At 39.5% G+C, this 15,944-nt stretch overlaps 1 protein-coding gene across 1 annotated transcript; it reads left to right on the top strand.

Moving 5' to 3' along the window:
• The first annotated feature begins 521 nt into the window (after positions 1-521).
• Positions 522-15,064, top strand: LOC104952695 (excitatory amino acid transporter 5-like). Its single transcript, XM_010779561.1, has 9 exons — positions 522-547; positions 3,382-3,424; positions 3,522-3,753; positions 3,843-3,942; positions 5,956-6,189; positions 7,359-7,553; positions 13,785-13,919; positions 14,086-14,185; positions 14,804-15,064. Exons 1-9 carry the CDS (start codon positions 522-524, stop codon positions 15,062-15,064), a joined length of 1,326 nt encoding a protein of 441 aa, XP_010777863.1.
• The last annotated feature ends 880 nt before the right edge of the window (positions 15,065-15,944 follow it).

Here is a 15,944-nt window from a genome sequence, read left to right as displayed (position 1 = left end):
GCTGCAGTTTTATTACTTATCTGGCTCTGATCACAGAAAAATGTCCTGCTGTTATTTCAACACTGTTGGGAGAAAGATATATTAGTAGCTAGCCTTTTTCTATTTATTTGCCTCTTACCACACTGTACCTGATCAGATAAACAAATGGAAAGAGCAGGTTGACCTACGATTTTGTACACAGAAAATCTCAACGGACAAATTGTAATATGGTGTGTTTTTTTTATTCCTGTTTGTATTCCAGCTTGTTTGTGTCCCTTGGTGTTCATGTGTTAATGTCCATGTGTGCAGTGTATTTGCCTGTGCATCTGTGCCAGTTTATGTCTGTTTATCTACTTGTCTGTGTTTTTTTTCCTGCTCTTGTCGCATGTGTGCAGTATCACCCATACTGTACTGCTGAGCCACTGAGTGTGTCTGTGTTTGTATTAAGTTCCCTAGTCAACCCATCCAGTTGTTGACATGGAATTCCTTTCAACAATACAAACCATTGTCTCAATCTGGGGAGTCATAAAGCTCAATTTCCCATGGAGGACTGGTCGGTGCTGGAGGGGTGGGTGCGTTATGTTGGAGTCCAAATGTTCTTATCTCATGCACTATTAAGCGAGGCAGTGGGGTGTGTGGGTAACGTGGTTTAGAGTCCGTCTGTCACAGCCTCGGGGTATGTTGCTTCCAGTGCACACAGACACACACACACACACACACACACACACACACACACACACACACACACACACACACACACACACACACACACACACACACACACACACACACACAAACCTATGCATATGCATAAACACACTTCAAAACAGACTGCCACACACATGCACACCTCTTTCTCTCGTTCCCCCATCAACACACACAATCATGTACTCTGCCTCAGGCCTCCATGGCTCTAGTCCTATACGGCTTTGGTGAGTGGTCGACTGAGATTATCACTTCATTACAGTAATCACATCTGGGAAGCTAGCTGCTTTCTTTATGTTTCCATATGCATTTACCCTTTATTCAACTTGACTTGAGGGTAAACGTATGGACCTAAAGCTGTCTTTTCATTATTTATTTTTGATCTAAGAACTAATGTAATTGAGAGAATGGTACATATGTATGACATTTGGTACCAAACATGAGACTTTGTTCAGTGAGATTTAGTGTGACTGTAGTTACATTGAAATATTGCTCAGAAACAATTAGGATTTTGTATTGAATTGTTTTTTGATCAGCTGCATTTAACACAGTGGTAATTTAGTCATTAAAAGTGATGGACTACAAACATTACAATAGGCTGTTGATTTGAAGAAGATAATTGTTTTTGTTTGGTTTGTTGTCTTGTCTTTTTATGTTGAAATAAATCCTACATGTTCCGGGCCAGTTTATCTTTGTGTTTGGTTCACTGGACATTCAGAGAAGAACACTAAACAACAAGAGCTACTTATATGGTCAAATATTTTTGACTTTTCAGCATGGAAAAACACCCATGAAAGCCTATAAGCACTTAATCTCCAGTCTAAGCCGCCCTCAGGGGGATTTGTGTTTTCTGTTGCTTTTTATTTTATTAGATGAAAAATGATTTAATTTGTGCACAATATGTAAACAACATTTACTAAAAGCTTTAATAAAATTGGGATCTTTTTACAAACTATGGGAACAACCATTTCCCTTTCATCACGGCTCTGATCATATTCTTCTTCAAATTACCTCAACATTAAGCAAATAATAAATGACAACACAGTTTGACTTTTGACAATGCTATTATTTATACAGATGTAATAATAATAACAATAATAATAATAATACATTTCATTTCAAAGCGTTTTTTCAGGTGCTCAAAGACGCTTTACAGTGGTGATAAAACGAGATGAAATTGAATAAAACATAATTAAAACAGCAACACATATTATAATAGAATAAAAATATTAAAACAGCAACACAACATAATTAACAAATTAAAAGCAAGTCTGAAGAGGTGTGTTTTGGTCAGTGTTTTGAAAGTGGGGGGTCGGTGCAGTCTCTGATGTGTTGTGGAAGGGAGTTCCAGAGTGTGGGGTCAGTGATGGAGAAGGCCCTGTCCCCCCAGGTTCAGTGCTTGGTTCGTGTGGGGATAGAAAGAAGGTTGTTGGTTGCATTTCAGAAATTGGGTATTTCTGTTCTTTGTATTATAAGCCGTACACAACTTATGTCTGTGACCATATGGCGTTACCGGGGCTTTTCTGAAAAACATTTATATTTCTAATTTAAAGTGCTCGGAGGGGCCGCACAACATTGGCAGTGGGATTTGAAAAACGTTTTTAAGGACATTTAATTTAAAAAGACGCTGGTTCTCAGAAGAAGTTGCTATGTGGACATGACCCTTCCAAGCACTAGTAGAACACAGTTGAGTTGATGTAAAGTACATCTTTATAGTGAGTAATAATAGTAGTCAGTTCTGTGGCATCGCTGATGGTTGAAAAAGTATTATCAGCGAAAATGTATTTCATTGTATTGCAGCCACTCGTTTTTTCTTATTTGGTAGAATGTCACACAAATTTGAAAGTATGACTCTACTGTAAATATCAACATGATTTGAGGTCAGTCGTGCTGAGTTAACACTGTATTGCACAACTGCAGGCAAACAGACCAGCAAGACATTTTCAGTCCGATTTGGTTCGTTTATACAAAAGGGTAAATGTATCATATATTACATAACCACGATCATAATCTCATTTTGTATTTGTTATTTGTTTCATTACGTTCTTTATGTAGAAAGTTTAATAATTAAGTCTACTGCGACCAGGAAAAAGGTTTCACTGTTCACACCTGCTCTGTATTCTGTCAGATTGTATAAAAGTATAAGATGTTATTCTTGAATCCTGCTAACTATGACTCACTGCCATTTCTTTTAACCCTTTTGGGATGTTTTGAATTAAACAAATAGAAAAAATTATATAAGGATATTTTTCAATCTGAAGCTCCATGGCCTTGGCTTGCTCAGAACATTGAATTGGAAAAAAACATTTGGTACTGATGCCAAAATGCCCCGCCACAAAGAAAAACAATCATAGTTAAGAATAAATATAAAACCCAACTCTTTAGAATTTGTGTGCAATAATTATAACTTCATCACAAAAAACTAAGAGGCCCGATTATGCTTTTTGGGCAAAGACAATATTTGTATGGGATTGTGTATGTAGTTTTTACATTTCTGTAATGCTTTTTAAACCCCAATCATGTACAAATTCAATTTGACCTGAATAGTACCAAAGGGTCCAACATGTAAACATAATATAGGGTTAAACTATTGAGTGGTATTCTGCTTTGTAGAGAACTGGATCCGTTTTGACGAACAATATTGTATAAAAACAACTTTTGGAAGACAATATACTAATAAATATCTTTGCCTTGCAGAAACATGTTCCCATCCAATCTGGTCCAGGCAACATTTCAGCAGGTGAGACATTGGATAATACATACAACATTTCCAACACAAAGGCGTAGATTTAATTCAAATGTATATTTCTGCTTCTGTTTCTCTTCCCTGGCAACAGTATCGAACAAGTAGCGAGTACATTGTGAAAACCAAGCCAACGGTGAGCCAGGCCCAATCAGAGTCCACGACGCGGCGAGCGCTCATCTATGGTATCCAGGACGATAATGGGACTGACATCCAGAACTTTGCCCTTGACCTGACTCCCCCCCCTGATGTGCTCATACGCATACGAGAAGGAACAAGCGATGGAATGAATGTCCTTGGAATTGTTATTTTTTCAGCAACCATGGGTAAAAAAACTGCATTGTTCGTCTTGAGTTCAGCTTCAAGCTTCAGCTCTGAACAATCATATTAAAGATTTTTCTTTATATCTTCACAGGTATTATGTTGGGAAGGATGGGGCCAAATGGCAGCGCCTTGGTGAACTTCTGCCTGAGCGTGAATGAGGCCGTCCTTAGAATTGTTGCCATAGTTATATGGTAATATTTTCTTTGAATATACTACTTTAATTAAGGAAGCCAAAGTGTTTGTCCTTCAGAAACATTCAAGGTAAACTGACAGCAGATATGAATAAGCGACTTCGGTGTATGAGAAGGCATTTCAGTCTAATATGTTCTAGGACTTCAGTGAAGTCTGAACATAAAGTAGATCAGTCAAGCCATTTCAATGTTCTATTCAAGAAAACCTACAAGCTGCCTCAGGAGTGATAACTAGCGTTATGATGCTATCTTAGGTTTGCAAATATTATTTACCTCAATTGTCTTCAAATAAACATTTCCAGGATTCAGATATTAATTACAATACATTACATTACATATCACTTAGCTGATGCTTTTTTCCAAAGGGACTTACAATAAGTGCAAAAACCATAAAGATTCAAACTCTGAACGAAAAGGAAAGTGCAGATATATTCGCTTTATTCAAGCAAGATCATACCATTGCAAGTGCAAATTAGTTACAAGGCCTAAATGAACTCAAAAAGTGTCTCGTGATTATTTTCAGCTATAATTTAATTGCCAAGGTACAATTGAAATAGATGCATTTTCAGTTTGCGACGGAAGATATTTGGAGTTTCTGCTAACTTAATGTCAATGGGTTGTTAATTCCACCATTTAGGAACCAGGATAACAAACAGGCTTCTTTTTGAGGGGTACCTGGGTCCCACTCGCAGTGATGGAGTAGCAAGCCGATTAGCTGACGCCGAGCGTAGTGCACGTGCTGGAGTATATGGTTTAACCAAGGCCTGGATGTAGGAAGGGGCTGTTCCATTCACCGCTCTGTGGGCCGGCACCTGTGTCTTGAAGCAGATTCTTGCATCCACTGGCAGACGTTGGAGGGAGCGAATGAGTGGTGTAGTGTGGGAGACCTGGGGGAGGTTGAAGACCAGTCTGGCTGCAGCATTCTGAATTAGCTTTAGTGGTCTGATAGATATCATATGCAGGGAAAGTTTGACTCCTAAGAAACTATTTCAAATCAGGCTTTAGTTAAAGGTCCGCTATCATGTAAAATGCACTTTTTGATGTCTTTTATACATAAACATGTGTCCAGTAGACTCACAAAGTGTCCGAAAATAAAACCCTCTCTCTTTTCCTCCTTACATCTCTAAAAACGTGGATACTACGTCGCTATCAGAAACAATGCGCAACGTGTTTTGAACGTAATATGGTCTTTGTTTACATTAGCAAGCATCGCTAACACTCAAAGCTAACCTATACTGGAGAGAGTATGTGTAAAAAAGCAGGATAAAAAAAGTTACTCACCTTGTGGTAAACTCGCAAGAGAAAAAGCATTTGGGCTACTGTTTCAGGAATAATCCTTGATGTGATTTGGAAGCTGATATGGCGTTTAATCACGGCAGCATTTAGCTGAGTATCTCGTAGAATTCTCCCGCATGAGCTCTCGTCTTTTTTTTTTAAAGCTACGGACCCAGAATCAGCACTTCTCTAACAGGGCTGAAATAGAGCGGTATGAGGCACAGCTAGAATGGGTGATCTGTTTGGTATTTTGAGAAAAACACTTCATAGACCTATGCCTGAAAACGGTATAAAAGGAGACGTTTAATATTTCATTAATAATGATTTTGGCATACTTTATATTTATTATTTACTTAAGGAAGATGGATGATTAAGGACGCTCTGTGATCTTTGTAACATTTCTTACTTCATTTAACCACCACTCATAATGATCAGATAAAAAACTCTGAAAAACAGAGAGAAACAATATGTCTTATCTTAAAGCTTTATGCTTTGTTCTGTTAAATGATTTGCCCATTTATGTCTGGGTAAAACTATCCATAACTCTATCATAAACCAGGGCCAACAAGGTGGCTCAGAGCTCAAAGAGCGATCCCTTGCAATTTTGCGATCTTGTATAGTTCTACTTCTTAATTAAGTTGTTGGGACTTCTGTCTTTTGGCCAACTAATCTAACAGTTGAATAAATATAAAGGACCTCAGAGCCATTCTTGCTGACTTTCAGCTACTTCTTCTTTAGGTACTTCCCGTTCGGCATCGTGTTCCTGGTGGCCGGTAAGATCCTGGAGATGAGCGATCCGTCGGCCATGGGAAAAAAGCTGGGTTTCTATGCCGTCACCGTGGTGTTTGGTCTGGTGTTGCACGGCTTGTTCATCCTGCCTGCCATGTACTTCTTCATCACCAAAAAGAGCCCCATCGTTTACATACGGGGAATCCTGCAAGCACTGCTCATCGCACTGGCGACCTCTTCCAGGTAAAGGAAATAATTTCAGGGTGAACAAACTGAATTACCTTGTTTTTCTTTATATCGTAAAAGAACAGAGGGTTTTTTTAATTTCTCATGTGTGAATCATAATGATGCATCCAGAGCTCTAATACCATTTATCCTTTCCTGTTTTATCCATTCACTGGAACAGAAGCATGAAAAGCATCAAAGTGACTTTGGGATATCAGAGACCATCTGTGTGTGTGTGGGAAGGCATGGGAATGTAGAGGAACATTCCACGCATTTGATTAGACTGGCAGCTGTGTGTGTGTGTGTGTGTGTGTGTGTGTGTGTGTGTGTGTGTGTGTGTGTGTGTGTGTGTGTGTGCACAGATGTTGATCATTTGGGAGATAGCTTCTCTATACAAACAGTGAAAAATAATGGACACCAGTGGCTGCCTGGAAGGAAGACAAAAGTGGACTGAACTTTTAAAACACAACAGGGTTGGGAGGGTTGCAACATTTATTCCGTTACAATTACCTGTAAACAAATATTTTACAGTCAAATAAAAGTAGTGTAACCTGTTTACTTTACGTTACTTTTGGATCACCTAAATATCAAATGCAAAATAAATAAATAAAAGAGAAAATAAATATCAATAAGATGTTTCTTACTTAATTGTTAATTGTGTAAGACAACAGAAAAATGTGCCCTTAGAAAAGAAGAAACCAAGATATTCAGTATGAACATTTTGAAAATATTATTTGCTTGACATAAAGAGTAGTTAAGAATAAAAGAAGCCTAAATGAAAACCCAAAAGAAAATTCAGGCAGTTTGTCTCCCTATAATATATCAATCTATGGTATATTTTAAATGTATTGGAACATTGTAATCCTGCTAGTAATCCCCATTATTTTATTTATTTTTGACCATTAATCTAATTATGTATTTTTTTTAAGTAACTAAGGGAATACAGTGTCCTTTTTTTGTATCCTGATTACATAATCCTGTTACATGTGATCCATTACTCCCAAATGTATGTGAATGGGTTACAAAATACTAAAATGTTTGCACTGGTTACTTATATTATATGAATATTTGCATTTGCTGGTGATACCACTTGTTTACACATATGCTTAGGAGAAATTCTGAAGTGGTTATGTAATGATTCTATCCTGACCTTTGCTTGTTCTCACCTCTGTGTTGTTCCTCTACAGCTCTGCCACATTGCCTATCACCTTCAAGTGCCTCTTAGAGAACAACCACATTGACCGCCGCATCATCCGTTTCGTGCTCCCTGTGGGCGCCACTATCAACATGGACGGCACTGCTCTCTACGAGGCCGTGGCAGCAATATTCATCGCACAAGTTAACAATTATGAGCTGGACTTTGGCCAGATCATCACCATCAGGTCAGTGGATCGTGCTGCCGGCCTATACCATCTGTGCTTATAAGCCCATTAACATGGTAAAGATATCATGGGGATTTGAAAGCAATGATATCAACGCTCATAAATCCTTTACACGAAATGGCAGAAATACATTATGCATAATACATGGCTTTTCAAATATCCACTTTAATTTGGGTTTTCAGTGATTATTTAACCTCATATTTTTGCAGCACAGAGGTAGGAAAATATATTTCATCAGTTTAAAAATGCTACTTTTAAACAGAGCGGGGCATGGATGATGGATCTGAAGTTCCTTGATGTTTGGACACACTGTGAAATGAGCGTCAGTGAAGTCTTGTTGAGTTATTCCTTCAACATCCAATGAAAAAAACAGCTTTAAATCATGGTGAGCTTGCCCAGCTTCCAACCAGATGCAGAATTGTCTTTCCTTTCATGGAGCAATCCAAAAACTCACAGTAAGCATGTCAGAGTTTGTTGATGAGCATCTCAACCCACAGTTTGAATAACTTAGCGCTCATCTAAACTGAAACCGAGAATTCTATCTGATCTGGAGGCTTACTTTAGAGATCTTTGGAAAAGTAGAAGCAGGAGGAAGAATATATGGATTAATGTCAGCAGCAGACAGAAATAACAGTTGTGCACAAAATAATTTCGAGCATGCTACCATTGAAGCCATGTCCTATACAACAGGGGTGGGGAACCTCCGGCCTCCGGGCCGTATACGGCCCGCGAGACCATTTGGTACGGCCCTCGAGGTAATTTTATAAACACACGCAAAAAAGAAAAAAATTCAAGAAATCTAGACCGCAAAATAATTAAACAAGCTTGTTTTTCCTGGCCAAGGTCAGGGTCCTTGAACACAACACGAGCCTAACGTGTCATCACGTGGTATATGTCTCGTCTGACAGGAGTGTAGTTCTAACGGAGAGCACCAGAACGCTGCTCCGGAATGAATATAAGAAGCTTTTTCTCCAACCAGTGAGGTAAAGGCACATCTTTATATGATCATTATAGTTATAGAAAAATAAGAGAACAAAGTAAACAGATATACAATACTAATATGACAGTAAAAAATGTGCTTACAGTTCTGCTTCATGTGGGTGTTGAGAGATGTATCCATAGATCTCTCCATGTTGCTCTCAAAGTGCACCAGATTGATGCTTTTAACTTCAACATTTAAAAAAAATCTTCCTGGTGGTGCATGCCCCCAAACCCCCCTAGATGAGGTTAGATCCGCCCCCCCCCACTTAAATCATGTCTACATGGATATGAAACTAAATAGATTTGCACACATCTTGTGTCCATATCTGTCTGTTTTGGTGGTCATGCCGCGGTGCATGAATGGTCAAATATCTGGATTAAGAGGTTGCTTTTTCTTTGCACAGCATGAAAGAAACGCGAAATGAATGGGCTGTGATTTGAGTTTTTTAAACAGACGTTGAGTTCAATAATTTGTACGGCCCTCGAAGGATGTTGTAAAAATTGAAATGGCCCTTGAGAGGAAAAAGGTTCCCCACCCCTGCTATACAACATCAAAGCCTTTCAACAAGTCTGGATTAGTCAATGGTTTTTATCAAAGGGAAAATGTTTGCACCTCAAGTGTTTGGTTGATCTAATACAAAAATGTTCCCGCATTGAGTAATGGATTGACTCAATCGTTTCCCATCAACACTGATTTGAAATCCACATGAAAGAGATGGTTGGAATAAAAGCAACATTCCAACCTTTGTTTCTCAAGCTCTGAAACTAGTCTGTACAAGTGCACATTGATAATTAAGGAAAACGTTTTCCACAGATGGAAAATAAAACTGTATAAAGACGTACATGAATCACTAACTGACACATAATGATAACAACACGGTCTGTTCTGAAGGACTCTTATGTTGTGCACAAAAGGAGATGGAAGTAGCTGTACGAGAGAAAAGAGTGCTGAGAGGAAAGTACAAATCCTGCCTGCTTTTTGTCTTCAACACACTTGGCCAATCACACACACTTCACATTGGTGTGTGATGTGAATATGATTGCTGGGTTGTCCTTTTCAAATAGTTACAAAAATGTCCCTGCCAAGTGCTATTGGAATTGTGCGTGTGGGAAGGGCGTTTTAGACACTGTTTTTGACCATCTGACAAGTGCTGCATATTGATGTGTTTATGTGGCTTGGTTATGGGTTTTAATCTCTGACAAAATTGTCTTTCTTATTTCTAATTTATAAAGCATTCTAATGCATCATGTTAACTGCGTGGTTTGGCTCCCTTCAACTCACTGTTGGTACAAGGTTTTATTATCTATCTTGTTTTTCTTCAACGCTACGCTTCCAGAACACTTTCATCTGCAACCAAGCAGAGGAACTTCTGCGTTTTGTCAATTTTAAAGCATAGTGTAAAAAGCATACAGAGTAATTTTACATGATGATTATTTTAATAATCTGGGTTGAGTGAATACAATAATTGTGGTTGCTATTTACTGTTGCTTGGCAATTTAAAAAAAGCTAGGTTTGTACATCTCATGTTGTACTAGTTAGAATTGACCGTAAACTTGGAACCTTGACCAAGATGGTAAGCACGTATACTATCCACAACATGTTAATGGGGGAACCAAAAAAACAGCAAATTAATCTGAGTAGAGATACGATTCAGTGGAAATGCAGACTCCTCTCCTGCTGTTGCAAAAGAAACAGTAGTGATCCACTAGAAGAGACAAGTGGAAGCACAGATTACAGAAAACACATGGGTATTTGATCAAGTGCGCCGTAGATAATCTGCCCACAAAAGCATTTCAACTTGCAAGCAAAACAAGATAAAAGCTCCACTATGCTACAAGTGTAAAGCCAACCGTGACACTCATTGTGTTGCATCCTGTGCTGAATAACAAACATATTGTGGAGATGTAATGCATGTTGGAAATACAAGGAAATGACGCCTACTGTTTCTGGCTTTTCATGAATATTAATGAAACATAAGTATTCTGACAGCAAATGACTGTTGTGTAGTGAAAATGTATTTATACATTTTAAGAACATATTTGATACTACCACTCCAACATTCTGTTTTAATGAAATTATGTTGTCCAACAACCCCCCATGTATATTTTTCTATATAATTCCATATATGAACTGTAGATTGAAGCTATCCGCTTATCTCTCTCTGAAAAGAGCCATGTGGCCACGATAAACCTGCATATCCCAGTCACGCCACCGCTGGAGCTCTGAACCCAACCCATCCCCTCCCCCCACCCGCCATCTCTCACCATCATGCTCTAATGAGCGCTGGGATCATCCCATCCTCAACCTCTGGATGTGCGGCAGACACCAGATGTACACTTACACAGAGTTTACCCTCAATACAGTTTCTACTGGTGTGCTTTCATCTCCTTTACCATTCAATAGAGAGGATGCTTCTAATCAGTTGAACAGTTGCTATGGAGATATACTCCCACAAGGCTATTCTCAATGTTTCATTCCATCCAGGAACAAATAAGATTAAGAATAAATGAGATTATTGGATTGAATCTGAGTGTTTGTGCTCAACTTTTCTTTTTATCATTATGGGTAACAGCTGGCAGCGTTCATCTACCAGCTGTCTGCTGCTGCCCACAGGGAAAGTAGGGCACTCTATTAAACATTGGTTTAGTCTGTACAGATAATACAGGAGGGTTGAATCACAAATAAAACCAATTAACTTTCCCTAGCAGCCAGCATTCAACACCAGAAATGCCAATGTGTGAATTTCTTTGTAGGAATTTCCCCTTAAAGCCACTATGTGTGGAATTGTGTGTGATTAAAATATATTTCACAGTATAGTGGTGATGATAAAAAAATATGTCTTGCATAACATCTCAATAGTAGGTTGCAGAGAAATAGAATGCAGAGCAGAAAGATATTGGTTATGGCAAACTATGGCTAGTGTGAAGCTGACCGTTGAGCGGCCCAGACCAAACAAGGAGGCAGAGGCAGAACGTCCAAAAATATAACCCGGCGTGGGCATTTATTCAAAACATTGGCACAAAGTTCACAGCCTCAATCCTGCTGTTCTCCTTTCTCACATCCTGCAGCCACAACGATCTCACACACACACTCAGCCCAACAAGAAACAGCACTTAAATACACAGACTAACAAGACACAGGTGAGGGGGAGCAATTAGACACAGGTGAGGGGGGAGGAGACAACCCAGGGCCCCAGGTGCGCACAATCAGCAGCCACAGACATCAACATATTATTTGCACCCTGATTACACTCAACCGCTGTCATCCCCACCAGCATACATGCTCTCGGCGCTCTCGCAAACTCCCCTATATTCTCAGGCGGAGCCGAGGACCCGACCAGCACCTGCCAGACGACACTCCAATAAATACAGTTTAATCAGCTAAAAAAATACTACTTCAATAATTAGTATAAATTATGTGCAAATACGCAATGTTAACTGTACTGTGCAATCACGCTAATAAAGTGCAATATTACCCGTCCCAAAGCCGTCAGTCCATAGTGGCAAAGTTACCTTCGTCACAACTAGGTAAAGGGTTGACCCCCAATATATATTTTTGGACGATAGGAGCAATGCATGGTTCTGCCTCATAAAACATGATTAAAGTGGACCTATCATGCTATATTTGAATAATATATTGTAGGGCCAAACCTATATAAAACATGTCTGTGAAGTTTTTTTTTCAAAATACCAAACAGATCTTGCATTTTAGCCATGCCTCATTTCGCTCTATTTGCTCTATTCCAGCCCTGTCTTCACAAGGGCTGATTCTGTGGCAAATGAGCTGCAGCTGACCACGCCCCCCTGCAAAGGAGGGGGGTGAGGCACGAGCGTCATGTTACCATGCTGTTGCCATGCTGTTACCATGCCACGGAAACCTCTCATTCCCCTGATAGGCGGAGCGTCACCGCCCACTATTCCGGGCTGACGTCGTGTCGGATGGAATCTGTATCCGCTCGTTGTTGCCCCGTTTTGGGTACGGAGGAAAAGAGAGAGGGTTGTATTTTCTGACACTTGGTGAGTTCCCTGGAACACCGGGGACACATATTCATGTATAAAAGACGTACAAAAGTGCATTTTGCATGATAGGTCCACTTTAAGTTAAATATCAGCCGACTACAGGACCATAGGAGCAGCATATTGTTAATGGCGCTATAAAAGCTAAATAACCTTAACAAAGGGTTTTATCAAAGCACTCGCATACATTTTTTATATATAAAATAAATCTCTGTCAAAATCAGAAAAGGTGGGACGCATAGAAAAGGCTTTTTAATTCTTGTATCTCACTCTCTCTGTTTGATGATTTCCTTACTGGAGAAATGGAATGATTGCCATATGTTTTTCGTACAGTCATGAAACGTAAGGAGGCTGATAAACCAAACGTAGTTACGTATTTTGTATACCACTCTATCGGTCTACTCTCTGTGTTAATACAACAGTCAACGGCGCACTTACACACAACACACTTCAATGACCATTAGCTACCAACTTATTGTTAGCCAATATGCAATTGCCGAGTCTTACCAATCACGTTCCAAATATTTGTACTCTTAGCTTGGGACGCCCTTACAGTAGGTACATTTAGGATTACACAACTACCTCTATTTGGGCAAGATTACAGTTAAAAAAACATATTGACTTCCTTTCTCCCCTGCCTACTACCGTATGTTTCAAATTATCTCCCTTTATTGTTCACTTTCCATGATGAGAATTTCTCTAACCTGGGTTCATTTTAGCTTACGCTTCCATCTTAGTTCAGTTCAGTCTTTCTGGTTTCTATGTCCCAGGAGGGGTACTTATAAGCGCAACTGTTGGTTTTCGAGTTGTGTACATTTGTCCATCGAAGGACATATTCATTGTGACTACAAACATAGCATTTTTTTTGCCATAATTCATATGCTTTCAAATGAATATCTAATATGATAACATGTATGAAGTTATAAGATTTGTATACACTGCAAATGTACTGGTTGGGGGTGATACAACCGCAAGGCAGTAATTATAGTTCTGTTGAACTCCATTAGAGGGTAAAATACAGTGGAAAGACAATTGCTTTTGTAAAAGAGGAATGATGATATACCGTTTTGGAGAAAAAAAGCTTATCCTTGTGAATTTGGTTGTGCATTGTTCTTTCATCAATCACCTTCAACCTTTTTTCAGGGTCTCAGGGTCAATATTTATCTTCAGTTGTTACAATACATTATATTAAAAATGTCTTTGTTGACATCATGTTTATTTTTAAATGTCCAGTATCACAGCCACAGCAGCCAGTATTGGTGCCGCAGGGATCCCACAAGCTGGACTGGTCACCATGGTGATAGTGCTAACATCCGTTGGGTTGCCAACTGACGACATCACTCTCATCATTGCAGTAGACTGGGCATTGTAAGTAGAAAGTGTGTTCACTTACTTCCAGATCCAAATTATAAATACGAGATAAAAAAACACATGAGCCCCATCTTCTTCATCTCCTCTTCATTTGGTCAAAATGTCCCAAAATATTTGAGGTTTATATTCATCTTATCCTCTCAAATTTCTTCCTCTTCTACAGAGACAGATTCCGAACCATGGTGAATGTAATGGGGGACGCTCTGGCCACAGGCATCATGGCACACATCTGCAGGAAAGACTTCATGAAAGAGGGGGATGGGGTGAGTTTTAATTATAGCTTCAGTTCTTCTCTATTTAGGAAACTTGCCCAATTGTGACCCTAACATAGATTTTCATTAAAGGTTAATTCATAACAAAAGCATTGACTGGATATTATTAATCGAGCTGCTCCTCGGGTGTTCTCAATACTACTTTCTGAGAATTTAAAACCAAATGAAATGGCAGGTTTGTTTTAATCTGAATGTCCAAACATTTGCTAAACATTAGCGTTAACTTAAGTTAGTAAGTTGCCTGACGTCTTCACGGCTAGTTGTCGTATGCTGACAGTGACACTGTAGGCCTGATATGGGGTGGCGCTGTCTTTTGAAGGCCATCAATAATTCCTGTTGAGGTTGTCACAGTTAGTGTTTAATAATGTTAGTGGCAACTTGTCATGCATCGTTTTAGTAGTGGATAAAAACGATGTAAAAGAACATATTAGTTATTTTTAACAAATTGAAGAATGCATCAAACAAGCTCTCCATTATAGAAGACATTTAGAATGAAAGGATATTTTTGTATCTGTAGTTACTGTCCTTGTAGATTAAACAGCTGTCATTTTTTCTTCTACTTCCTAATTCCATTTGTGCTTCCCTTCCTGTGAACCCATCGGCCCCCAGGTGCCTCTGATCTGTGAGCCCAAGCCCGTGTTGAACGCCCCAACTATGATGAACTGTCACAACAACAACGGTAACTACCGGCCCCCTTCTTCAGGAGGCAAACACGAGCTCGTACATTCTGACGTGGCCAGGCTGATGCAGCTGGAGGAGGGCGTCCGGCCGCCTGCGGAGAGGAAGAAGCCTCCGATTCCCCCGAGGCACCTGAAGAAGATCAAAGAGCACTGCACCATCGACATTAACGGTCTTGAGACCAACGTATAGTTCCTCCTTGAGTTCATCGGTTTTCTGTGTAGATTTGCTGAGCAGAACTTTGGAGCAAAGGATGTCTTTACCGATAGGAGGACAACGCGGCTTGCATCTTATCATATTGGGGGGACAAGATGTCCTGGAAACTAAGAGATAAGCCTCGTAGTGGAAAATTGTATAGCAGTGGAATGCTTTCTGTGACTGGACAAGTATCACACTGACCATGGATACCAGAAGGGACAACATGTTTATGATTTTATTCATACAAGTCGTCCTTGGTGTGGACCTACACCTTAAACCCCAGACTCTGATGTCAGGTGTGAGTACTTGCATTGATAAACTGATTTCTATTTGATATTTACATTTTATATAATTTATGATTTTTTTGTTCTGTGTTTATAATATTTTATACTAGTGCAAGCAAGGTTTCCAACATCTACGATCCAATACAACTAAACTGCATTGTCAATTAAGTTTCAAGGTAAAACAGTTTTGTTTTTGACATGTCACAGATTACTTTGAAATCAGTGCGAGATCCAACTGGGAACACACTACGACTCACGGATTAAGTACATTAGAATGTGGGGGTCAAAGATAACTGTGACCTCACATCCATTTAATTCATGTGATTGCAATATCTCAAGAGCACCCGGTAGGAATTTTACAGACAAGACAAACCTCCACCTGAGGCCTGTACTACGAAGCTGGTTCAACCTAACCTGGATATGTTTGAGTTAGCCGGTTGGCCTAATCCAAAACATACGCGCTCTCGCTAAACTGTACTACGACGCAGGTTATCAAGTGGATCGCTCAAGCCAGCCGTGTCCTATCTAGTTAGGTGCGCATTCACATGAAAGGGGTGGTATTTGGAGCATTCGAACACGATCACCAACAT

The sequence above is a fragment of the Notothenia coriiceps genome, unplaced genomic scaffold (assembly GCF_000735185.1).
Source record: "Notothenia coriiceps isolate Sejong01 unplaced genomic scaffold, NC01 NC01_scaffold00020382, whole genome shotgun sequence".
NCBI lineage: Eukaryota > Metazoa > Chordata > Actinopteri > Perciformes > Nototheniidae > Notothenia > Notothenia coriiceps.
The sequence above is the reverse complement of the archived record's forward strand: the minus strand, read 5'-3'. Positions and strand labels throughout refer to the sequence as shown.

Coding starts and splice junctions, on each gene's coding strand:
- LOC104952695 (XM_010779561.1), top strand. CDS start 522: ATGGAGGACTGGTCGGTGCTGGAGGG. Junction 3,425..3,521: donor TCCAGGCAACATTTCAGCAG/GTGAGACATTGG, acceptor CCCTGGCAACAG/TATCGAACAAGTAGCGAGTA. Junction 14,186..14,803: donor TCATGAAAGAGGGGGATGGG/GTGAGTTTTAAT, acceptor ATCGGCCCCCAG/GTGCCTCTGATCTGTGAGCC.